Below are 24952 nucleotides of genomic sequence, written 5' to 3'. Positions count from 1 at the left end.
TTTCTTTTTCTATGTACAGACAAAAGATATCCATAGAGTCCATAAAAACATACCCAGTATACCTCTGCTATCAAAATTTCACAGTGGAGGCACCTAAAAAATATCTAAAAAGGCTCTGTGGTCAGAAGAAAGAGGGAAACATGAAAAACAATGATTGAGAAATGCTGCCTTAACCCATTTGGAGAGTGCAAAATGAAAACAAAAACGAAAGTAGAAAGCAAGAGGGAACTTTCAGAAAATGGAAACCATGGGCTCCTACTTAAGACACAGGCCTGAAGGAAGGTCTTCAGAGAACAAAGAGAGCAGGTTCACAGAGTCACCCACCTCCCCAGGAGAAGCATCTGCAAGGTCCCCGATGGCCCCAGCCTGGTCCTTACTTCTGGCCCTGCTGCTGCTCAGCTGCAACGCCATCTGCTCTCTGGGTTGCCACCTGCCTCACATCCACAGCCTGGCCAACAGGAGGGTCCTGATGCTCCTGCAACAACTGAGGAGGGTCTCCCCTTCCTCCTGCCTGCAGGACAGAAATGACTTTGCATTCCCCCAGGAGGCTCTGGGTGGCAGCCAGTTGCAGAAGGCTCAAGCCATCTCTGTGCTCCACGAGGTGACCCAGCACACCTCCCAGCTCTTCAGCACAGAGGGCTTGGCCGCTGTGTGGGATGAGAGCCTCCTGGACAAGCTTCGCGCTGCACTGGATCAGCAGCTTACTGACCTGCAAGCCTGTCTGAGGCAGGAGGAGGGGCTGCGAGGGGCCCCCCTGCTCAAGAAGGACTCCAGCCTAGCTGTGAGGAAATACTTCCACAGACTCACTCTCTATCTGCAAGAGAAGAGACACAGCCCTTGTGCCTGGGAAGTTGTCAGAGCAGAAGTCATGAGAGCCTTCTCTTCCTCAACAAACTTGCAGGAGAGTTTCAGGAGAAAGGACTGACACACACCTGGTTCAACACGGAAATGATTCTCATGGACCAACAGACCACATGTCCTCCTGTGCTGCCATGTCAAGGACTCTGATTTCTGCTGTCATTGCACCCTGAATTGAATCAATACGTCAAATGATTTCTGGAATATTAAGCAACATCATGTTCTACTCTATAGGAACTGGTTCCTCACAGATGCCAAAGTTGATCTATCTACGTATTTAATTACCTGGACATTTATTTATCTATTTTAATATTTATTTAACTATTTATAAATATTTAAATTATTTTGTTGATAAAATATTATGTATGTATACTTATGGGAAACTGTATATTTTGTATTTAGTCAGTTTATGATTTTTCTTCCTTTATTAAATTCTTACTGTAAAAGACTTAACTTTGTTTTTTCATTAAAACAGAAACACCAAGCCTGAATGGCAACTTGATTAAAAAATGCATTTTACGATTCCTTGAGCCCTCTTTAGGATTCACATGTTAGAAGTAAAAATACTCTAGCTCTAGCTATGTTGTTGCTCTGAGGACCTTGAACATAACCACTCCAGTGCTTTTTGTAATTCTGATTTTTTTCAAAAACAGTAACCTAAAAACAACGAACAACAACAATAAAAAATCCATCCTTCAGGATTTGATGAATCTTTGGGAAGGATTTTCTGCCTCTTGTTGGTTGTGGAATTTTTTTCCCTGGAAACAATTGTAGAGATGCTTGAAGACATGGTATTCAGTTGGCAAGAGGTGAGGTGAATATCTTATCCTTATACTCAAATATCACAGTCATTCACTTCCTCCCAGTGTAGAAATCCCAAGTGTGCTCTCCTCATTCACTCTGCATGAAGGTGTCCTCTCCATTCATACAGCTGTGTCCTTCTCCATTACGGTTTCTGGTTGTCAATTTCCCCTTATGACAGCAAACCACCAACTAAAAGCGGAACCTAAGTGAACGTTCTAGATCTGTCAGACACTCTCCTATGACTTCACCTGCTCTGCCTGCCAAGCACTGCAGGTCCAGACTGTCCAGCCTCCCAGAGAAACACAGTAAATAGAGGGAACCCTGCCCCACAGTGAACAATGGTGGAGACACCAGGGGCTCCTCTGAGTGTTTACCTAGGCTATTCCATGTGCTGGTTGCACCAGGAGGAACTCACCTGGTTCAGGAATCTCATTTGAGAAAAGCTCAAAGCACCGTAAACATGGAAAGACAGCAGTAGCTTGAGAACTTGGAAGGAGAACAGAGATGTTTAAAGTGTTCACTGGAGCAGCAGCGGGTTCTCAGGACACAGAACAACACAGATGAACTACACTGAGGCAAGTGCTTCTCCACAACATTCCTGTTCAGAAACTGAGAAGACTGAAGCAGATGCTGAGAGCAGAGGCAGAGCACGAATGTCTGGCCACCAGCTGTGTCCCCAGCACAAGTGACGTTCACACCACAGTAGCCTGCAGAGTCCTGGAAGGGGCGACGGTCACTCCCGTCACAGCTGCAGACTTGTTTCTTCCTTAGGACCCAGCAAGTTATCACAGAGCAGGACAAGAGGTACCTGGGGACAATGCAATCCAAGGAAGCTCTTAAATTCCATCATGGTGTCTTTGCATCTTTGAGAGACAAACAAAATCAAACAAGATTGAATAGAAGGGGCACAGGCAGGGCTTTTAATACATTTAGCAACAGTGGGACAGAGCTTTCCTCGCAGGACTCATGTTAGTAACATGCACACTGGAAGAATAAAATTTCTCAAAGTAACAAAGATCTTTGTGGAAATTCATGTATTTAATGTAGGCAATCTTCAGGACACTGATGGATCAATCATCTTTCTCTTCTTTCCAGCTGGGACATACAGCACTCAGTAGCTATATGTAAAGTCGGAGGGACTTTTGAAATAATTTTATTTTTTATTCATTTTTCACTGTGCTGTGTCTTCATTGCCGCATGGACTTTCCTCTAGTTGTGGCAAAGGTGGGTCCTCTCTAGTTGTGGTGCACAGGCTTCTCACTGTGGTAGCTCCTCTTGTTGGGGAGCACAGGCTCCGGTGCACTTGGCTTTGGTAGTGGGGGTCCTGGGGTCTAGAGCACAGGGCAATAGTTGCGGCACACGGCTCAGCTGTTCTGCAGCGTGCGCATCCTCTAGGACCGCATGTGGTCCTATTGGCAGGTGGGCTCCTTACCACTGAGCCACCATGGAAGCCCCTCAGGGAACATGTAAAGTACATTGAGAGGTTTGGAAACTTTCTTGAGGATTAGGGCCCTAAACAAGTAAAAAACATTCTGATATTACTGCTAAAAATATCATTTCATTAACAAATTATTTTCTAAATAACCTTTTCATGTCAGTTCTATAGCATTACTTAATGATGTTTAATAGGTTGAGCTAGAAATTTTTTAAAAAGATAACATACAAGGCTTTGAGGCTTAGTTCACAATTCAAGCCAGTTTCTCTCTGCTAAGGAGAAAAATGTTCACTGCTTCTGTCTAGGAAGCACACATGCGCTTCCATCTTGGTCACACACAGGCCTCCTCAACACCCACATCTTGACCAGAAGTTGGGAAATAGAGTAGCGGTTCTTCACTGGACTCCATCAGTAGACACCAGGATGACCCGGCTGGACTGGAGGTGAGAAATGCAGGTGTCTTCCTTGAGAATGAGAACAGCAGGTTACCTGAGGAGGTCTCCTGGAAGGGGACTTTGTCAACCAAAAAAAAAAAAAAAACCCAAAAACATGACTCCCGAGAGTTCATTTTATTGGGAGAACTTGCTGAGGACTATAGGCCAGAGGACAGCCTCCCCTCAGCTCTGAGGAACTGCTCCACGGACGTAGAGGAGGTCAGTATGCATGCGACTGTGGAGAAGAGGTGACGTGCAGATAAGCTCACATCTTGGGAGAAAGTGGCTGAGAATCAGGAGGAACAGATGTCTCTCTGAAAGATTTTAGAGCTTTTCTACCCATGAGAAGTTGTAAAATTGGGTTCATCAATTTTCTATGGAAATTATTTAACTATCTGAAGGCCTGTTGTGTCAGTTTTCCCAGAGCACAGAGTGCCTCGTTCCTGATCTCAACCCTGAACTCCTATCAGGGTGTGTTGGAGGTCAGGGACTGCAGTGGGTAGAGACTTCATTCTGCAGAATCTGATGCAGAAAGATGTTTTCATTGTCATCCTGAAGGAGAAATGTCAGAACTCATGTGGCAAGAAACTGTTAGATGCTTTTTTTTTTTGTTCTTAAGCTCACAAGAAAGTGCAAAAGATTAAAATACATAGAAACTAGGGCTTACCTTTCAGAGGGTTAATAAAATCATTTTACTATATTTCATTGAGGAAACCACTCATAAATGCTTAGACTTCTGTGAGGCTTGTGTGTTCGGACTTCCCAACCAGGGATTGAAATCAGGTCACAGCAGTGAAAGTGCTGGATCCTAACCACTAGATAATGAGCAAACACCTGCTTTTCTTTTAGCTGGCAGAACAATCTACTCCCTTCCAACTACTTAATAGTGATTTTGACTATTTATGATTAGATCTTAATTTTGCGGACTGCAGACCACACACTGTGGCCCTACAAAACAATAGATAGTGACCCTTTGGCATCTGAAATGGATTAAGGGGTCTTTGTCAACTCACTCTCCTCCTATCACTTATTTCATTGGTTCCTTAATGTCATGTTCATTTGCAGCCTTCCTTTTTTTTTTTAAATTGGATCGATCAGACAAATCAAAGCCCCCAAGGTTTGCTCTTGAATCTTTGCTATGATTTGAATAGTTCATTTGTCTAGATTTATATTTTTCTCCAGGAGTATAAGTAAGTGGGACCCTAAGAGTTAATGAGAGGATTCAGTTAAAATTATAAAGAGCTTGAAAATGACTAGTCCATTCAGTTCAGTTCAGTCACTAAATTGTGTTCGACTCATTGTGACCCCATGAATCGCAGCACGCCAGGCCTCCCTGTCCATCACCAACTCCTGGAGTTCAACCAAACTCATGTCCATCGAGTCGGTGATGCCATCCAGCCATCTCATCCTCTGTCATCCCCTTCTCCTCCTGCCCCCAATCCCTTCCAGCATCAGAGTCTTTTCCAATGAGTCAACTCTTCACATGAGGTGGCCAAAGTACTGGAGTTTCAGCTTTAGCATCAGTCCTTCCAAACAACACCCAGGGCTGCTCTTCTTTAGGATGGACTGGTTGGATCTCCTTGCAGTCCAAGGGACTCTCAAGAGTCTTCTCCAACACCACAGTTCAAAAGCATCAATTCTTCAGTGCTCAGCCTTCTTCACAGTCCAACTCTCACATCCATACATGACCACTGGAAAAACCATAGCCTTGACTAGATGGACCTTTGTTGGCAAAGTAATGTCTCTGCTTTTTAATATGCGATCTAGGTTGGTCATAACTTTCCTTCCAAGGAGTAAGCGTCTTTTAATTTCATGGCTGCAATCACCATCTGCAGTGATTTTGGAGCCCCCCAAAAATAAAGTCTGACACTGTTTCCCCATCTATTTCCCATGAAGTGATGGGACCAGATGCCATGATTTTCGTTTTCTGAATGTTGAGCTTTAAGCCAACTTTTTCACTCTCCTCTTTCACTTTCATCAAGAGGCTTTTTAGTTCCTCTTCACTTTCTGCCATAAGGGTGGTGTCATCTGCATTTCTGAGGTTACTGATATTTCTCCTGGCAATCTTGATTTGATCTTGTGCTTCTTCCAGCCCAGCGTTTCTCATGATGTACTCTGCAGGGTGACAATATACAGCCTTGACAGATTCCTTTTCCTATTTGGAACCAGTCTGTTGTTCTATGTCCAATTCTAACTGTTGCTTCCTCACCTGCATATAGGTTTCTCAAGGCAGATCAGGTGGTCTGGTATTCCCATCTCTTTCAGAATTTTCCACAGTTTATTATGATCCACACAGTCAAAGGCTTTGGCATAGCCAGTAAAGCACAAATAGATGTTTTTCTGGAACATGATGATCCAGATTTGGCAATGATCCAATGGATGTTGGCAATTTGATCTCTGGTTCCTCTGCCTTTTCTAAAACCAGCTTGAACACTCCATTAGTAGCAGGCAATAAAATTCAGCGATTTTTTTAATATCATAATTACTATTATCCAGATTAAGTTCAGGATGTTTTGGAATCATTTAATTCTATTTCATTCTAGTTTCTTTCAAAGCATCTTCTCATTGCCTGAGTGGATTTATTACCTAGACAGATGCTCAGCAAGGCTGGTCTCCAAGACACTGACAGCAAAGGTTGGTATTTCAGCAATTGGCATTCTAGTTGTCCATCTCTTGTTGGTGATGGGTTTGACTTCTTCCTTCTCTCCTGAAACTAATCCTCATGCATTAATTGAAAGAAAAATGAGGTAGCTGATCTTGCAAAGCAAAGGACAGTCACTTGACTCAGGACTCGACCTTCGTGAGCTTCTGTCAGAGCAGCCATGGCCCAGCCTTTCTGTTGTTCATACTGGCCTCATGCTTCCCCTCTACCACAGCTCATCCCCAGCTGTGCTGCACTGAAAGTTTGCTAACTCAGAAGACATCATTGTGTTGGGGAAAACAACTTCCCTTCATTCATATTCAGATGTTCAGACTTAGATTAGTTTTCTTTTTGCCCACAAAACAACTGTGGAGTTTTACTTTCTAGGAAAGTGGCAAAGGGAAACAACAACAACAAAAAAAACTAAAGTCTTACATATGATAGAGATACAGCCCCTCTGCCTTTCTTCCCTTCACTTTATTGTTCTTATTTCAAGGTGAATTAGAACTAGAGCAGGAGCAGCAAGACCAATCCTGGTCAACAAGTCACTAAAAGAATGTAGAAACTAAGTGAAAAATTATACTCAAGTAAAGGAAAGAAGGCTATTTCTCCCTGAACCAGTAGCCTGGTTCTCACCATCCTTCATTCTCAGAGGAAGAAAGAGATAGAGGAACAGACATATCCAGTGGAATCAATGGTCTGAATGAATGACTGAAACTCTCTAGATTCTGTGACATAAGCTTCCAGTGAGAGACAACACCATCACTGAATCTCCTTCCTCCAGCTCAGAAACTCTGAGCAGAAAAGTGTTGAAAAGTTTAAGTAAAAGTCTTGAATAATAAAAATGTTCTCATTTGAGTGACAAATATCCAATTGGATGGGTACATTTGAAATTATTGGGAAATACGTAAATTTAATACTTTAAACTGATGACATTTTCTTTGATCATATTGCGAATACATACATGAAAATCAAAAAAGGAAGTGAAAGTGTATTAAAACAATTAGAAAATGAAAATTACCATGTTCCCTATTTAATGGCCTTGCTTAGAAAGAGTGGCGTCAGAGATCCTACCTCAAGGTTCCACCAGACGCCGCCTCAGCCAGGTCAGCAGCAGCCTAATCTTCCCCATGGCTGTTGTGCTCTCTCTAATGATGGCGCTGGTGCTGGTCAGCTATGGCCCTGGAGGATCCCTGGGCTGTGACCTGTCTCAGAACCACGTGCTCGTTGGCAGGAAGAACCTCAGGCTCCTGGGCCAAATGAGGAGACTCTCCCCTCGCTTCTGTCTGCAGGACAGAAGAGACTTCGCTTTCCCCCAGGAGATGGTGGAGGGCGGCCAGCTCCAGGAGGCCCAGGCCATCTCTGTGCTCCATGAGATGCTCCAGCAGACCTTCAACCTCTTCCACACAGAGCGCTCCTCTGCTGCCTGGGACACCACCCTCCTGGAGCAGCTCCTCACTGGACTCCATCAGCAGCTGGACGACCTGGACGCCTGCTTGGGCCCGGTGACAGGAGAGGAAGACTCTGCCCTGGGAAGGACGGGCCCCACACTGGCCATGAAGAGGTACTTCCAGGGAATCCATGTCTACCTGAAAGAGAAGGAATACAGTGACTGCGCCTGGGAAATCGTCATAGTGGAAATCATGAGATCGTTCTCTTCATCAATCAGCTTGCAAGAAAGGTTAAGAATGATGGACTCAGATTTGAACTCACCTTGACATGACTCTCACTGACTGAGATGCCACATCACCCTTGCACGCTCCCCTGAGGTCATTTCAGAAGACTCTGATTTCTGCTTTAGCCACAGTGTTTCCTGGATTCAATCAACAGTACTTTCTCAGTAGCAATAAGAAAGTAGATATAAAAAGTATTCAACTGCAAGAGGATAACTCCCCTGATGTTATTTATGTTTATTTATGTATTTATTTTCTTTTATCTCATCGTATTTATATTTTCATGTAAAAATTTTTTTCTGCATTGTAATAAAATTTAGAAAATATGTTCATTTCCTTAATCTTCTAATTTGTTTTATTTATTAAATTTTTATGAAAGTAACTTTGTTTTTTCATTATGAAGAACTAAATATTTATTTTGTCTACATAAACCTATCATGGAATAGCATTTGTCCATTTATACTACAGAATAGTTGTATTACGTTTCAGAAATGATTGTCAAAAGGTAGAATTCCTGGAATTCCCTGGCAGTCCAGTGGATAGGAGTCCATGCTTCCAGTGTGAGAAGCTCAGGTGCTATGGATACCTGGTCAGGGAACTAAGATCCTGCAAGCTGTGCAGTGCAGCCCTCTCTACCCAAACAAAACAAAACAAAACAAAACAAAAAAAACCAAGTAGAAAGGAGTCTCTGAAATGGTGGTAAATGATTAGCCCTCAAGTCACAAATATAAATAGTGTATACCCAATCAGCAAAGAATGGTTGGTGTCAGTATGTGGGGGGAGGACTCACCTCCTCCAGGGAAGCTGCGAACATGTGGTGCTGAGTGGCTGATCCTGACACCTGTTACTCTTTCTCCCACCTTCTCCTCAGTCCTGCTTTACTGAACAACCCACTCCCTTACACTATATCTTCACTGCCTCCAACACAGGAGCTCTGTTCTGTGATGGTTTCTGGCTTCAAAATTTCTCTGAGTGGAAATCACTGGAAGAGAGCCACAAGTGAAAGGAGAGTTCTAGAAGTTTCAAAACCTTTGAATTGCAGCTCTGCTATTTAACAGCAGTGTGACCCTGAAAAATATCACAAACACTAAGGAGAAGGAAATGGCAACCCACTCCAGTATCCTTTCTTGAAAATCCCATGGACAGAGGAGCCTGGTGGGCTACAGTCCATGGGTCACAGGAGTTGGACATGACTGAACCAACTTAGCATGCAGGCAGGCATGCATTCTATCTTGATCTTCTTCTCAAATATCGGGAAAATAACAGTAGTTTTTCATAGGAATACCATTTGGATCAATGAGTCCATATTACAAGAAGCATAAAAGTGTGCTTGGTCAAATAATCAGGACAGGGAGAATCCCAGAGTAGCTGCCCACAGGGAGCAGGCAGGACAGCTGGCCTGAGGCAGTGACTGAAAGGCAGCACTGGAAAGATGCTAGGTCTTTGCTAAAAATATTTAACTTGGGTGCTAGTTTCATAGTATATTCAGTGTGTGAACTCTCCTGTGCTCAAGGCTGAAGACAATTCCAATTTCTGTGTTTCAGACTTCTAGAAGTATTCTTAGGAAGTCACAGAAATTCTTTGAGAAAGAAGAATTATATTGAAATGAATCCGCCACAGGTATACATGTGTTTCCCATCCTGAAGCCTCCTCCCTCCTCCCTCCCCATTCCATCCCTCTGGGTCGTCCCAGTGCGCCAGCCCCAAGCATCCAGTATCATGCATCAAACCTGGACTGGTGATTCCTTCCATATATGATATTATATGTAAACCAGTACAATATTGTAAAGTTTAAAAATAAAATAAAATTTAAAAAAATTAAAAAAACATAAAATAAAAAATTAAATTGAAAAAAAAAAGAAAGAAGGATTAGTAGAAAATGCTTTGATCTACTATAAAAATGAATAATAGGGAAATCATAGAGATCTCATATGAATGCAGAAAATCACACACATTACTCATTAATAATGTTTCTTGCTTCTTTAGTATGAGTACAACTCTACTACTTCTTGAAGACATTTCTAAACTTACCTTCTCAACTCGCTGTTGGGTTTCAGTCTTTCAGCAGCAAAGTAGAGGCAGGAAGAAAAGAGCAAGGGCCATGCAGGGTGAGCCTCTGCTCTCCAGCTCTGGGCTGTCCTGGGTTTGATCCTAGTTGTTTTCCATGAAGACTTCAGTCCCCTAAGTGCTGGCAGTGTCACCTCCTAGAGTCGGTCCTTCTCAGAAATTAGTGCCTTTGAGGAGAGACTGCTACAAGTGTATGCAGGTGTCTTATACCCAAGCGAGAGTCTTTCTCTGAACACGGGGCCATGAAGTCAATTTTATTGGTCCAAATACATAAACCTTGCGCATGCATACTGCCAACGTCCATGACAACAATGACTACATGAAGCCACATTCAAGACCATATAAGCTCTTATATGTTCTCACTCATTGACAAAAACAGGATCTTATCATCCTTTTCAATTTTGCCAATCTGACTGGTGACACATAGCATCTAGCAGCAACCATTAATTTTCCTTTTCCTAATTGATGGTGGTTGTCATCAGTCATACTCCAGTCTTCTAGTCCACCTCTTGGAATTGGTTCAGAAGAACTCTGAAAGAAAAGCAATCTGCAGTGGGGAGGAGCTAAGATGGCAGAGGAGTAGGACAGGGAGAACACTTTCTCCCCCACAAATTCATCAAAAGAACATTTAAACGCTGAGTAAATTCCACAAAACAACTTCTGAATGCCAGCAGAGGACATCAGGCACCCAGAAAAGCAACCCAACTCTTCGAAAGGAGGTAGGAAAAAATATAAAAAACAAAAAAAGAGACAAAAGAGGGAGGGACGGAGTTCCATCCCAGGAAGGGAGTCTTAAAAAGAGAGAAGTTTCCAAACACCAGGAAACCTTCTCACTGCTGAATCTGTGCAGAGCCTTGGAAGCACAGAGGGCAACATAACAGGGAGGAAAAATAAATAAACAATTAAAACCCGCAGATTACAAGCCCTATGGTAACTCCCCCAGCGGAGAAGCACTGCAGACACCTGCACACACCATTAGCAAGTGGGGGCTGGGCAGGGAAGCGTGGCGCGGGCTGCATTGCTTACAGTAAGGATCTGGCCTGACTACCCCGAGCGCTATCTGAGCGAAATAATTTGGGCTAGCAAACCAGACTGTGGGATATCTACCATGCTAAAAGCCAGCCCTAACCTAAGACACCGCCAGGCCCGCGCACAGAACAAAGGACTGAACAGAGATAGCCGGCTGCAGACCATCCCCTCCGGTGACAGGCAGCCAGAGCTGGAAGGGGGCAATCGCAGCCCCAGAGAGACATTATCTATAAAACTGTAAGCAGGCTTCTTTGCTAACTAAGACTTCTTGGGGGTCTGGACAGTCAACATCCGCCTAAGAAGGTGCGCCGATTGTACACCTAGATAACTGAGCGGCAGGAAGGTGATAAGTCGCAGCAATCGCGCTCACCAAACACCTCATCACCTGAGCTGCTCGGACCTGGGAAGGGCACAAAACGCAGGCCCAAACGAGTCTGCGCCTCTGAGGACTACCCGAGTGCCTGAACCTGAGCGGCTTGGACCTGGGAGGTGCAGGCAGCCCAGGGCCGGCCACGGATGGTTCCCGGAGGAGCAACCTAGAGCCTGAGCAGTGTGGGCAGGGAGGCTACACGCGCCGTGAGTGGGGGCAGACCCAGTGTGGCTGAGGCACTGCGAGCACACACCAGTGTTATTTGTTTGCAGTGTCCCTCCCTCCCCACAGTGTGACTGAACAAGTGAGACTAAAAAAAAAAAAAAAAAAAAGTGTCCTCCACCGCCCCCTTTGTGTCAGGGCGGAATCCAGACACTGAAGAGACCAGCAAACAGAAGAAGCTATAACAGAGGGAACCGCCTTGGAAGCTACAGGCAATAGATTAAAACCCTGTGGTTAGTACGGTCTACATAGGAAGGGGCCTATAGATCTTGAGAAACGTAAGTCGGACCAAGGAACTAGCCGAAAATGAACTGAACCCACAATACCGACAACAAAACCAGAGAAAGTCCTGATATATTTTTACTATTTTTCCAATCATTCATTCTTTCTTTTTTTTTAATTTTAAAAAAAAATTTTAAGTCCTCTATTATTCCTTTAATTTTCACTTTTATAACCTACTATTACTTTGCAAAAAAAAAAAGGACCCTATTTTTTTAAAGCAAACTTCATATATATATATATTTTATAATTTTTTTGACCTTTTTTTTTTCCTTCTTTTCTTTAACATTGTATTTTTGAAATTCCAAACTCTACTCTAGATTTTTAATTTTAGCTTTTTGGTATTTGATATCAATTTTGTACCTATTTTTTTATATAATTTTTGTGACTTTTTTTTCTCTCTTTCTTTCTCTTCTTCTTTTATATAACATTGTATATCTGAAATTCCAAATTCAACTCTAGATTTTTAATTTATGCTTTTTGATATTTGTTATCAATTTTGTACCTATATTTTCTTTATAGTTTTTGCTACTTTGTTTTTTTTTCCCTCCCTCTCTTTCTTTTTCTTCTTCTTTTTTTTTAACATTGTATTTTTGAAATTCCAAACTCTACTCTAGATTTTTAACTTTTGCTTTTTGATATTTGTTATCAATTTTATACCTATATTTTCTTTATAATTTTTCCAACTTTGTTTTTGTTTTGTTTTGTTTTCTCTCTTTCTTTTCCTTCTTCTTTTCTTTAACACTGTATTTTTGAAATTCCAAACTCTACTCTAGATTTTTAATTTTTGCTTTTATGTATTTGTTACCAATTTTGTACCTTTAAAAACCCAATCTTCAGTACCCATTTTTCACTAGGGAGCGAGATTACTGGCTTGACTGCTCTCTCTCCCTTTGGACTCTCCTTTTTCTCCACCGGGTCACCTGTGTCTCCTCCCTAACCCCTCTCTACTCTACCCAACTCTGTGAATTTCTGTGTGTTCCAGACGGTGGAGAACACTTAGGGAACTGATTACTGGCTGGATCTGTCTCCCTCCTTTTCATTCCCCCCTTTTATCCTCCTGGCCACCTCTGCCTCCTTCCTCCTTCTTCTCTTCTCTGTATAACTCCGTGAACATCTCTGAGAGGTCCAGTTGTGAAGTGCACATAAGGAAGTGATTACTGGCTAGCCCACTCTCTCCTCTATTGATTCCACCTCATCTCTTTTGGGTCACCTCTAACTCCCTCCTCCCTCTTCTCTTTTCCATGTAACGCTGTGAACCTCTCTGGGTGACCCTCACAGTGGAGAAACTTTTCATCTTTAACGTAGATGTTTTATCAATGGTGCTGTATAGAAGAGGAAGTTTCGAAACTACTGTAAAAATAAGACCAATAACTGGAAGCAGGAGGCTTAAGTCAAACCCTGACTCCAGGGAACTCCTGACTCCAGGGAGCATTAACTGACAGGAACTCATCAAATGCCTCCATACCTACACTGAAACCAAGCACCACACAAGGGCCAACAAGTTCCAGGGCAAGACATACCAAACAAATTCTCCAGCAACAAAGGAACACAGCCCTGAGCTCCAAGATACAGGCTGCCCAAAGTCACCCCAAAACCATAGACATCTCATAACTCATTACTGGACACTTCATTGCACTCCAGAGAGAAGAAATACAGCTCCACCCACCAGAACACCGACACAAGCTTCCCTAACTAAGAAACCCTGACAAACCACCTGTACAAACCCACACACAGTGAGGAAACACCACAATAAAGAGAACTCCACAAACTGCCAGAATACAGAAAGGACACCCCAAACTCAGCAATTTAAACCAGATGAAGAGACAGAGGAATACCCAGCAGATAAAGGAACAAGATAAATGCCCACCAAACCAAACAAAAGAGGAAGAGATAGGGAATCTACCTGATAAAGAATTCCAAATAATGATAGTGAAAATGATCCAAAATCTTGAAATAAAAATGGAATCACAGATAAATAGCCTGGAGGCAAGGACTGAGAAAATGCAAGAAAGGTTTAACAAGGACCTAGAAGAAATAAAAAAGAGTCAATATATAATGAATAATGCAATAAATAAGATCAAAAACACTCTGGAGGCAACAAATAGTAGAATAACAGAGGCAGAAGATAGGATTAGTGAATTAGAAGATAGAATGGTAGAAATAAATGAATCAGAGAGGATAAAAGAAAAACGAATTAAAAGAAATGAGGACAATCTCAGAGACCTCCAGGACAATATTAAACGCTACAACATTCGAATCATAGGGGTCCCAGAAGAAGAAGACAAAAAGAAAGACCATGAGAAAATACTTGAGGAGATAATAGTTGGAAACTTCCCTAAAATGGGGAAGGAAATAATCACTCAAGTCCAAGAAACCCAGAGAGTCCCAAACAGGATAAACCCAAGGCAAAACACCCCAAGACATATATTAATCAAATTAACAAAGATCAAACACAAAGAACAAATATTAAAAGCAGCAAGGGAAAAACAACAAATAACACACAAGGATAATAGCTGATCTTTCAATAGAAACTCTTCAAGCCAGGAGGGAATGGCAAGACATACTTAAAGTGATGAAAGAAAATAACCTACAGCCCAGATTATTGTACCCAGCAAGGATCTCATTCAAATATGAAGGAGAAATCAAAAGCTTTACAGACAAGCAAAAGCTGAGAGAACTCAGCACCACCAAACCAGCTCTCCAACAAATACTAAAGGATATTCTCTAGATAGGAAACACAAAAACGGTGTATAAATTCGAACCCAAAACAATAAAGTAAATGGCAATGGGATCGTACTTATCAGTAATTACCTTAAACGTAAATGGATTGAATGCCCCAACCAAAAGACAAAGACTGGCTGAATGAATACAAAAACAAGACCCCTATATATGTTGTCTACAAGAGACCCACCTCAAAACAGGGGACACATTCAGACTGAAAGTGAAGGGCTGGAAAAAGATTTTCCATGCAAATAGGGACCAAAAGAAAGCAGGTGTAGCAATACTCATATCAGATAAAATAGACTTTAAAACAAAGGCTGTGAAAAGAGACAAAGACGGTCACTACATAATGATCAAAGGATCAATCCAAGAAGAAGATATAACAATTATAAATATATATGTACCCAACACGGGAGCACCGCAATATGTAAGACAAATGCTAACAAGTATGAAAGGAGAAATTAACAATAACACAATAATAGTGGGAGACTTTAATACCCCACTCACACCTATGGATAGATCAACTAAACAGAAAATTAACAAAGAAACACAAACTTTAAATGATACAATAGATCAGTTAGACCTAATTGATATCTATAGGACATTTCATCCCAAAACAATTCATTTCACCTTTTTCTCAAGCGCACATGGAACCTTCTCCAGGATAGATCACATAATGGGCCATAAATCTAGCCTTAGTAAATTCAAAAAAATAGAAATCATTCCAAGCATCTTTTCTGACCACAATGCAGTAAGATTAGATCTCAATTACAGAAGAAAAACTATTAAAAATTCCAACATATGGAACCTGAACAACATGCTGCTAAATAACCAACAAATCACAGAAGAAATCAAAAAAGAAATCAAAATTTGCATAGAAATGAATGAAAATGAAAACACAACAACCCAAAACCTGTTGGACACGGTAAAAGCAGTCCTAAGGGGAAAGTTCATAGCAATACAGGCATACCTCAAGAAACAAGAAAAAAGTCAAATAAATAACCTAACTCTACACCTAAAGCAACTAGAAAAGGAAGAAATGAAGAACCCCAGGATTAGTAGAAGGAAAGAAATCTTAAAAATTAGGGCAGAAATAAATGCAAAAGAAACAAAGGAGACCATAGCAAAAATCAACAAAGCCAAAAGCTGGTTCTTTGAAAGGATAAATAAAATTGACAAACCATTAGCCAGACTCATCAAGAAACAAAGGGAGAAAAATCAAATCAATAAAATTAGAAATGAAAATGGAGAGATCACAACAGACAACACAGAAATACAAAGGATCATAACAGACTACTATCAACAATTATATGCCAATAAAATGGACAATGTGGAAGAAATGGACAAATTCTTAGAAAAGTACAACTTTCCAAAACTGGACCAGGAAGAAATAGAAAATCTTAATAGACCCATCACAAGCACAGAAATTGAAACTGTAATCAAAAATCTTCCAAACAAAAGCCCAGGTCCAGATGGCTTCACAGCTGAATTCTACCAAAAATTTAGAGAAGAGCTAACACCTATCCTACTCAAACTCTTCCAGAAAATTGCAGAGGAAGGTAAACTTCCAAACTCATTCTATGAGGCTACCATCACCCTAATACCAAAACCTGACAAAGATCCCACAAAAAAAGAAAACTACAGGCCAGTATCACTGATGAACATAGATGCAAAAATCCTTAACAAAATTCTAGCAATCAGAATCCAACAACACATTAAAAAGATCATACACCATGACCAAGTGGGCTTTATCCCAGGGATGCAAGGATTCTTCAATATCCACAAATCAATCAATGTAATACACCACATTAACAAATTGAAAAATAAAAACTGTATGATTATCTCAATAGATGCAGAAAAAGCCTTTGACAAAATTCAACATCCATTTATGCTAAAAACTCTCCAGAAAGCAGGAGTAGAAGGAACATACCTCAACATAATAAAAGCTATATATGACAAACCCACAGCAAACATTATCCTCAATGGTGAAAAATTGAAAGCATTTCCTCTAAAGTCAGGAACAAGACAAGGGTGCCTACTTTCACCATTACTATTCAACATAGTTTTGGAAGTTTTGGCCACAGCAATCAGAGCAGAAAAAGAAATAAAAGGAATCCAAATTGGAAAAGAAGAAGTAAAACTTTGACTATTTGCAGATGACATGATCCTCTACATAGAAAACCCTAAAGACTCCACCAGAAAATTACTAGAACTAATCAATGATTATAGTAAAGTTGCAGGATATAAAATCAACACACAGAAATCCCTTGCATTCCTATACACTAATAATGAGGAAACAGAAAGAGAAATTAAGGAAACAATTCCATTCACCATTGCAACAGAAAGAATAAAATACTTAGGAATATATCTACCTAAAGAAACTAAAGACCTATATATAGAAAACTATAAAACACTGGTGAAAGAAATCAAAGAGGACACTAATAGATGGAGAAATATACCATGTTCATGGATTGGAAGAATCAATATAGTGAAAATGAGTACACTACCCAAAGCAATTTATAGATTCAATGCAATCCCTATCAAGCTACCAACGGTATTCTTCACAGAGCTAGAACAAATAATTTCACAATTTGTATGGAAATACAAAAAACCTCGATTAGCCAAAGCTATCTTGAGAAAGAAGAATGGAACTGGAGGAATCAACCTACCCAACTTCAGGCTGTACTACAAAGCCACAGTCATCAAGACAGTATGGTACTGGCACAAAGACAGAAATATAGCTAAATGGAACAAAATAGAAAGCCCAGAGATAAACCCACGCACCTATGGATACCTTATCTTTGACAAAGGAGGCAAGAATATACAATGGAGAAAAGATAATCTCTTTAACAAGTGGTGCTGGGAAAACTGGTCAACCACTTGCAAAAGAATGAAACTAGAACACTTTCTAACACCATACACAAAAATAAACTCAAAATGGATTAAAGATCTAAACGTAAGACCAGAAACTATAAAACTCCTAGAGGAGAATGTAGGCAAAACACTCTCCGACATACATCACAGCAGGATCCTCTATGACCCACCTCCCAGAATATTGGAAATAAAAGCAAAAATAAACAAATGGGACCTAATTAAACTTAAAAGCTTCTGCACAACAAAGGAAACTATTAGCAAGGTGAAAAGACAGCCTTCAGAATGGGAGAAAATAATAGAAATGAAGCAACGGACAAACAACTAATCTCAAAAATATACAAGCAACTCCTACACCTTAATTCCATAAAAATAAATGACCCAATCAAAAAATGGGCCAAAGAACTAAATAGACATTTCTCCAAAGAAGACATACAGATGGCTAACAAACACATGAAAAGATGCTCAACATCACTCATTATCAGAGAAATGCAAATCAAAACCACTATGAGGTACCATTTCACGCCAGTCAGAATGGCTGTGATCCAAAAGTCTACAAGCAATAAATGCTGGAGAGGATGTGGAGAAAAGGGAACCCTCTTACACTGTTGGTGGGAATGCAAACTAGTACAGCCACTATGGAGAACAGTGTGGAGATTCCTTAAAAAACTGGAAATAGAACTGCCTTATGATCCAGCAATCCCACTGCTGGGCATACACACTGAGGAAACCAGAAGGGAAAGAGACACGTGTACCCCAATGTTCATCACAGCACTGTTTATAATAGCCAGGACATGGAAGCAACTTAGATGTCCATCAGTAGATGAATGGATAAGAAAGCTGTGGTACATATACACAATGGGGTATTACTCAGCCATTAAAAAGAATTCATTTGAATCAGTTCTAATGAGATGGATGAAACTGGAGCCTATTATACAGAGTGAAGTAAGCCAGAAAGGAAAACACCAATACAGTATACTAACACATATTATGGAATTTATAAAGATGGTAACAATAACCCTGTATACGAGACAGCAAAAGAGACACTGATGTATAGAACAGTCTTATGAACTCTGTGGGAGAGGGAGAGAGTGGGAAGATTTGGGAGAATGGCATTGAAACATGTATACTATCATGTATAAAACAAGTCGCCAGTCCAGGTTCGATGCACGATACTGGATGCTTGGGGCTGGTGCACTGGGACGACCCAGAGGGATGGTATGGGGAGGCAGGAGGGAAGAGGGTTCAGGATGGGGAACACATGTATACCTGTGGCAGATTCATTTTGATATCTGGCAAAACCAATACAATATTGTAAAGTTTAAAAATAAAAAAAAAAAGAATATTGTTCTTTCTGCTATACCATAAAAAAAAAAAAGAAAAGAAAAGCAATCTGCAGGCAAAGGAGAAATGTACTGAAAGGAACTGGAGCCCCAGCATCACAGAGTAGAGCTGAGAAGAGCTGTGGAGTTGAGACTTTAGTTTTAAGACCAGTGTGCTAGAGCAGGTGACAGCCTTTCCCCATCATATCCACTGGAAATGCATGTTTCTTCTGTGAATTTCTGATCCATGCACAATGCACCCACTGCTCTTGCATTGTCATTTTACCCATGTAAAGGGGTTCGTTCATGATTCATTTTTGTTCAAACTCCGTGATCTCCAGCTAGAAGACACACAGATTGCAAGGTCCTCAACCAGATCCCAGGCTCCACACTCACACTGCACTCTGCCATCTGGCTTGTATCCAGTTGAGGTTCATGTATGACAAGACACTTGTGGTTTTCCTCTGTTCAGAGCCCAGTATTGTTTTCTGTTTAAACTCATGAACTAGGTCATGACCTGCTCTAGTTTTCAGGGCTTTAAAAATCTGTCTTGATGGTGATACCGTCCGAAGATGCATGCTGGAATCATATACCCAACTGCCTATTTCAGTTGGTACCTACTGAGCACACATTATGCTGAAATCAAAAGCATTTTGACTGCAGGTTTTTAAGCAACTTATCCATATGATTTGACATTTTGAAAAAGTTAATGAAACTCTCCAATGAAAAACTGACTACATAAAAAAATGAATGTGTAATAGATGATCCTTGGTTAACAGACATGAGAAGAAAAAGGAATTTGTAAGTTGAGATTGGTTATTTAAGGTAGTATTGGGTCATAATTTGTCAAATATGGCATTTCCTCAGTGAAGAGAGATATATACAAAGTAGCAATTTTGAAAACATTACAGATGATTTTACTTCCATTAAAGCTAGGAACTTAAAAGTACTGTTGTGGCATAAGGAAAATATTTCAGCTTGATGTGAGTTTAAGACATATATTTTAAAAGATTTTTCAGACAATTAACATTACAGGAGAAATTTACCTTTTATATTAATATTGAATGAAATAATTTTCTCTTTCCCTTGGGGCTCCTTTAAGTCTCAGTCTTGTCCCCAAGTCTTCCTTCCCACTGGAGAGTCGCAATATCGAGATTTCTGTCCGGATTGTAGATGCCTTTCCCGTTGTCCCTGAATTAGGCCTTTTCCCCAGAAACAGTCCTGAATCTGAAAACATAACACAACATGCTCTGATTTTCAGCCATCTGCTGCTGCTGCTAAGTCGCTTCAGTCATGTCCAACTCTTCGCGACCCCATGGACTGCAGCCTACCAGGCTCCTCCGCCCATGGGATTTTCCAGGCAAGAGTACTGGAGTGGGTTGCCACTGGATTTCCAGCCATCAATCGCAGCATAAACCGGCACCGGCATCGCTCTGGGTAAAGTCTCCTCCCAGGAAGGGGAGGGTGGATACAAGGGCAGGTGCAGAAATTAAAGGCTCTGAGAGAAGCGGCGTCAAAGCTCCCCAGGGCAGTCGGGCCGAAAAAGAAGTTTCCTTTCTGCTCGCGCGGCCCCACGCGCTCCCTGGGCCCCGGCGGCGCCTCGCCCGGGTCGCGGCTTCTGCCGAGGGCGACCCCCGAGTTCTCCCCGTGGACCCGCCGCCCGAGTTGGCTGCTCTGTACCTGGAGGCGGGTCCAGCTGGGTTTGCGGCGCCGGTCTGTCAGTTACTGAGAGATCGGGCGCCCCCTCCCGGCCGTTGGGGCGCAGCAAAAGGAGCTCAGAGGGCTGCTTAGCTTAGTGCAGGACCTGAGCTGTTTCACTGAGGCCCAGGGGAAGTGCTGAGTTTCCGGACTCCTGTTTCCCTGCTGATGGCCATGGGGATGTTCTGCTCCATCCATCACAATTCACCCGTTAGCATACGTCGTCTTCTATTCTTCCAGTCATTTCCCACATTCATGTAATTTGGTAGCATTAAGTATACTTTACCTATATCCACAAGTACCATCAGCTTGGGGTTTTCTACAGAGGATTCACTGAAATGTTTGTAACCCAATCTCGTGCAGGGGTCATAACTCTCAAGGATCTTGTCCATCATGTGTCTCAATTTTATGCTGAGGATCACTTAACAATCTATGAGTCATCTTGGACAGTTAAATACGATTATTTTATAATTATTAGAATTATTAATTTTGTCAAGCACAGTTAGACTCTCAGTAATAACTACCACTTGATAATTTCATTTTGCTTCTTATACAAAATAATCAGGATACTTTGGAAATCGCTCAGCTTATTGAGAATTTGGAGGGAGACATTAATGGAAATAAGAGATTTGTAACATCGAGGTATGAAACAACAAAGGGACATCTTGTGTTAGAAGTAAAAGGGGAAAATAAGTGAGAGTTCAGTACATGCAGTGTGCTCAGGGGTTTATGCTGTGGATAGAGAGTTTGGAATCTGACATATTAGGTTTTGAAATCTGGATTTGCAAATTCATTATTAGATTATTTCATTCAAATAAAGTCCTAGCAGGGGCTTCTTGGAAAGGAGAATATTAATTCAGTTTCACTATGTTGAAAGGATTAAGTGAGTCCCTTCAGAGGCTAAGGAATTTGTTGCTGTTGTCATTGTCATTTGATGAACACCGAGTATCTGTGGAATTTGTCTGGTGAAAGTCTTAGTTGCTCAGCCGAGTCTGACTCTTTGTGACCCCATGAACTGTAGCCTGTCAGGCTCCTCTTCCCATGGAATTCTCCAAGCAAGAATAGTGAAGTGGGTTACCACTTCCTTCTCCAGGGGATCTTCCCGACTCAGGGATTGAATCTTGGTCTCCTGCATTGCAGGTGGATTCTTTACCATCTGAGCCACCAGGGAAGCCAGGTATGTCCTTTGTAATTAGGTTCACAGTATAACATTTATGTAGTAAACAATTCAGGATGGATGTGCCATAAAAAGTGAGGATAGCATCAGGGAATGTGTTCTTTCTCCTCAAATAAATACAAGAATGAAATAGATCCTAATGAATCCTTGCCATAAACACAATACCGTGGTATCTTCTTATTACCATGTACAGACTGAATGTGTGTGTGTTCCCCAAATTCATATAGTGAAACCCCTCGAGACTTACCTGATGGTTCAGTGGCCAGGACTCCATGCTCCCATAGCAGGGAGCCTGAGTTGGATCTTTGATCAGGAAACTAGATCCTGCATGTGGCAAGCAGGATTTCCCATGGCCCAAGTAAAGATTCTGCATGAAGCAAGGAAGATCCAAGATCCAGCATGATTCAACTAAGACCTGACCCAGCCAAATAAGGACATAACATACATATTTTTAAAATTCTTAAAAAACCTGCAGAAACCCAACCCATCAATGTGATCATATCACAAACTGGAATATTAGGGAGATCATTAGGGTTAGCAATCAATAAAATTCAGCTATTACTTTTAATATCATAATTTTACTGTTACCCAGATTAAGATCAGGATCTTTTGGAATCATTTCATTCCCTGTCATTCTAGTTTTTTCAAAGCATCTTCTCATTACCCAAGTGGATTTATTAACTACACAGATGCTAGGCAACGCTGGTCTCCTAAACCCTGCCAGAAAGGGTTTGTGTTCTAGCAACTGGGGTTCTGATTGCCCGTCTCTCTTCCATCTCCGTTTATACTGATCACATGTGGATTAAAGGAAAGGAAAATCAGCTAGCTGGTCTTACAAAGCTGAAGGCAGTCAACTGACCCAGGACTTGGCCTTCATTGAGCTTCTGTAAGAAGCAGCCTTGTCCCAGTCTTTCTGTTGTTCATACTGGCTTCATCCTTCCCCTCTGCCACAGCCACTCCCCAGCTGTGCTGCACTGCAGTTTGCTAACTCAGAATAATACACATTACGTCAGGGGAAAACCACTTCCCTTCTTTCATACTCAGGATATTGAGACTTACCCTTGTTTTCTTCTTGCCCACAAAACAACTGTGGAATTTTACTTTCTAGGAAAGTTGCAAAGAGAAACAAAAACAAATCCAACATCTTGAAAGTGAAAGAGATGCAGCCTCTCTGGCTCTCTTTACTTCCCTTTCTTGTTCTCACCTCATCATGAAATACAACCAGAGCAGAGGCAGGAATACCAACATTGTCCAATAAGTCACTAAATGTATATAAAAAGTTTAAATGAAAAATTACACTCAAGTAAAGGAAAGAAGGCTATTTCTCCTGCTCTAGTACCCCGGGTCTCACTGCCCTGCAATCTCAGAGGAGACAGAAACAGAGGAACAGAGATGCCCAGTAGAATCAACTGTCTGAATCAATGACTGAAACTCATTAGATTCAGTGACATAAGCTTCCAATAAGAGACAATACCATCACTGAATCTCCTTCCTCCAGCTCAGAAACTCTGAGCAGAACAAGTGTTGAAGAGTTTAAGTAAAAGAGTTGAATAATAAAACCTATACTTGGCAAAGTAAATATTATCTATCTACTGAAAGTAAAATAATTACAGTTGGAAACTCCTCCAACAATTTGCACAAACACACTTTTGCTCTCAGCATCTGAGCACTGCTGACACTTTAGACAGCTGGGGAAACTGGTCAGGAGAAGAAGAGGTCACCACTGAGAACTAGGGTCCTTCACACAAAAACTCCAGGGGAGAGGTTGGGGTTTCGGGGAGACAATTTATTTTCTCAACAAATCAATAAGCCCTCCACAGAAAGGAGATTTTCGAGTCCACAGGATGTGGTGAGCCTGTCCTCAGGGAGGGAGTCCAGCAGGTGAACAAGGGGACTCAGTCACTCCAGAGGACAGGGGGTGGCTCCATGTGATCTCTCCCTGTGAGTGAGGTGCTTCTGGGAAAATAAAATTATCCTGGATTTACAGTTTCCTCACCGATGTACCCTGAGTAGAACCAGGATTCTGGTGGGGGTATTGGCCCAGTCTGTGGAGGACGACAGGTCTCCAGTAAGAAAATGGTGGAAAGAAAGGGTGATGTCTGTAATGGTCCTGCCCTCATGGTTCCCTGAAGGGCAGGGATTTGCAGGAACGTGTTCTAGAAGGAAGAGAAATGTGGGAGGAGTTCAAGGACTGATAATAATCAGCCTCTTCTATGAATCAAACACTAAAGAAAACTCATCATTTGTTTCCAAGAGCTTAACTCCTAGAGTGATCTGGTAAACCCCTTATAAATATGGAAACCATAGAGCAGACAGAGCCTGGCTTACAATGGAACCAAAGAGGGAAAAATGGAGCCTAAGAGCAAGCCAAAAATGTGTTCATGGATGAGAGGAGAGCAACACTTATGCATGAGAGATAAAGGGCAATAACGTGTGTAATTACAAATGTCCATCAATTCTGACTTAAGACAAAGACCCTCGTCATTTGATTGAAAAATATCCATTTGGATGGGCACATCTGAAGTCACTACGAAAAGGCAAAATTAATAGTCTAGAAGGAAGAAAATTTCTTTGACTGTGTTGAGAATATGTAACAGAAAACCAAAAAAGGAAGTAAAAGTGCACAGAAATGATTAGAAAATGAAAACTTTCATATTCACTATTTAATGGCCTCACTTAGAAAGCATGGCATCAGAGAACCTACCTCAAGTTTCCACCAAACGCTGTCTCAGCCAGGTCAGCAGCAGCCGCAACTTCCCCCATGGCCTTCGTGCTCTCTCTATTGATGGCCCTGGTGCTGGTCAGCTATGGCCTGGGAGGATCCCTGGGCTGTGACCTGTCTCCGAACCACGTGCTCGTTGGCAGGAAGAACCTCAGGCTCCTGGGCCAAATGAGGAGACTCTCCCCTCGCTTCTGTCTGCAGGACAGAAAAGACTTCGCTTTCCCCCAGGAGATGGTGAAGGGTGGCCAGCTCCAGGAGGCCCAGGCCATCTCTGTGCTCCATGAGATGCTCCAGCAGATCTTCAACCTCTTCCACACAGAGCGCTCCTCTGCTGCCTGGGACACCACCCTCCTGGAGCAGCTTTGCACTGGACTCCATCAGCAGCTGGACGACCTGGACGCCTGCCTGGGGCAGGTGACGGGAGAGGAAGACTCTGCCCTGGGAAGGATGGGCCCCACACTGGCCATGAAGAGGTACTTCCAGGGAATCCATGTCTACCTGCAAGAGAAGGAATACAGCGACTGTGCCTGGGAAATCGTCAGAGTGGAAATCATGAGATCCTTCTCTTCATCAACCAGCTTGCAAGAAAGGTTAAGAATGAAGGATGGAGACCTGAACTCACCTTGA

General features: G+C 41.8%; 3 protein-coding genes across 3 annotated transcripts; all 3 read left to right on the top strand.

Moving 5' to 3' along the window:
- The first annotated feature begins 355 nt into the window (after window positions 1-355).
- LOC109562644 (interferon alpha-F) lies at window positions 356-925 on the top strand. Its single transcript, XM_019965673.2, has one exon. It carries the CDS (start codon window positions 356-358, stop codon window positions 923-925), a length of 570 nt encoding a protein of 189 aa, XP_019821232.2.
- A 6311-nt stretch (window positions 926-7236) lies between these two features.
- LOC109562645 (interferon omega-1-like) lies at window positions 7237-8061 on the top strand. Its single transcript, XM_019965674.2, has one exon. It carries the CDS (start codon window positions 7303-7305, stop codon window positions 7888-7890), a length of 588 nt encoding a protein of 195 aa, XP_019821233.2. The 5' UTR covers window positions 7237-7302; the 3' UTR covers window positions 7891-8061.
- A 16294-nt stretch (window positions 8062-24355) lies between these two features.
- LOC109562646 (interferon omega-1-like) lies at window positions 24356-24952 on the top strand. Its single transcript, XM_019965675.2, has one exon. It carries the CDS (start codon window positions 24365-24367, stop codon window positions 24950-24952), a length of 588 nt encoding a protein of 195 aa, XP_019821234.2. The 5' UTR covers window positions 24356-24364.

Source organism: Bos indicus, chromosome 8 (genome assembly GCF_029378745.1).
Source record: "Bos indicus isolate NIAB-ARS_2022 breed Sahiwal x Tharparkar chromosome 8, NIAB-ARS_B.indTharparkar_mat_pri_1.0, whole genome shotgun sequence".
NCBI lineage: Eukaryota > Metazoa > Chordata > Mammalia > Artiodactyla > Bovidae > Bos > Bos indicus.
This window is presented reverse-complemented; position numbering and strand designations above follow the sequence as displayed.

Bases quoted from the DNA above. Each gene is read 5' to 3' on its own strand.
- LOC109562644 (XM_019965673.2), top strand. From the start codon at position 356: ATGGCCCCAGCCTGGTCCTTACTTCTGGCCCTGCTGCTGCTCAGCTGC.
- LOC109562645 (XM_019965674.2), top strand. From the start codon at position 7,303: ATGGCTGTTGTGCTCTCTCTAATGATGGCGCTGGTGCTGGTCAGCTAT.
- LOC109562646 (XM_019965675.2), top strand. From the start codon at position 24,365: ATGGCCTTCGTGCTCTCTCTATTGATGGCCCTGGTGCTGGTCAGCTAT.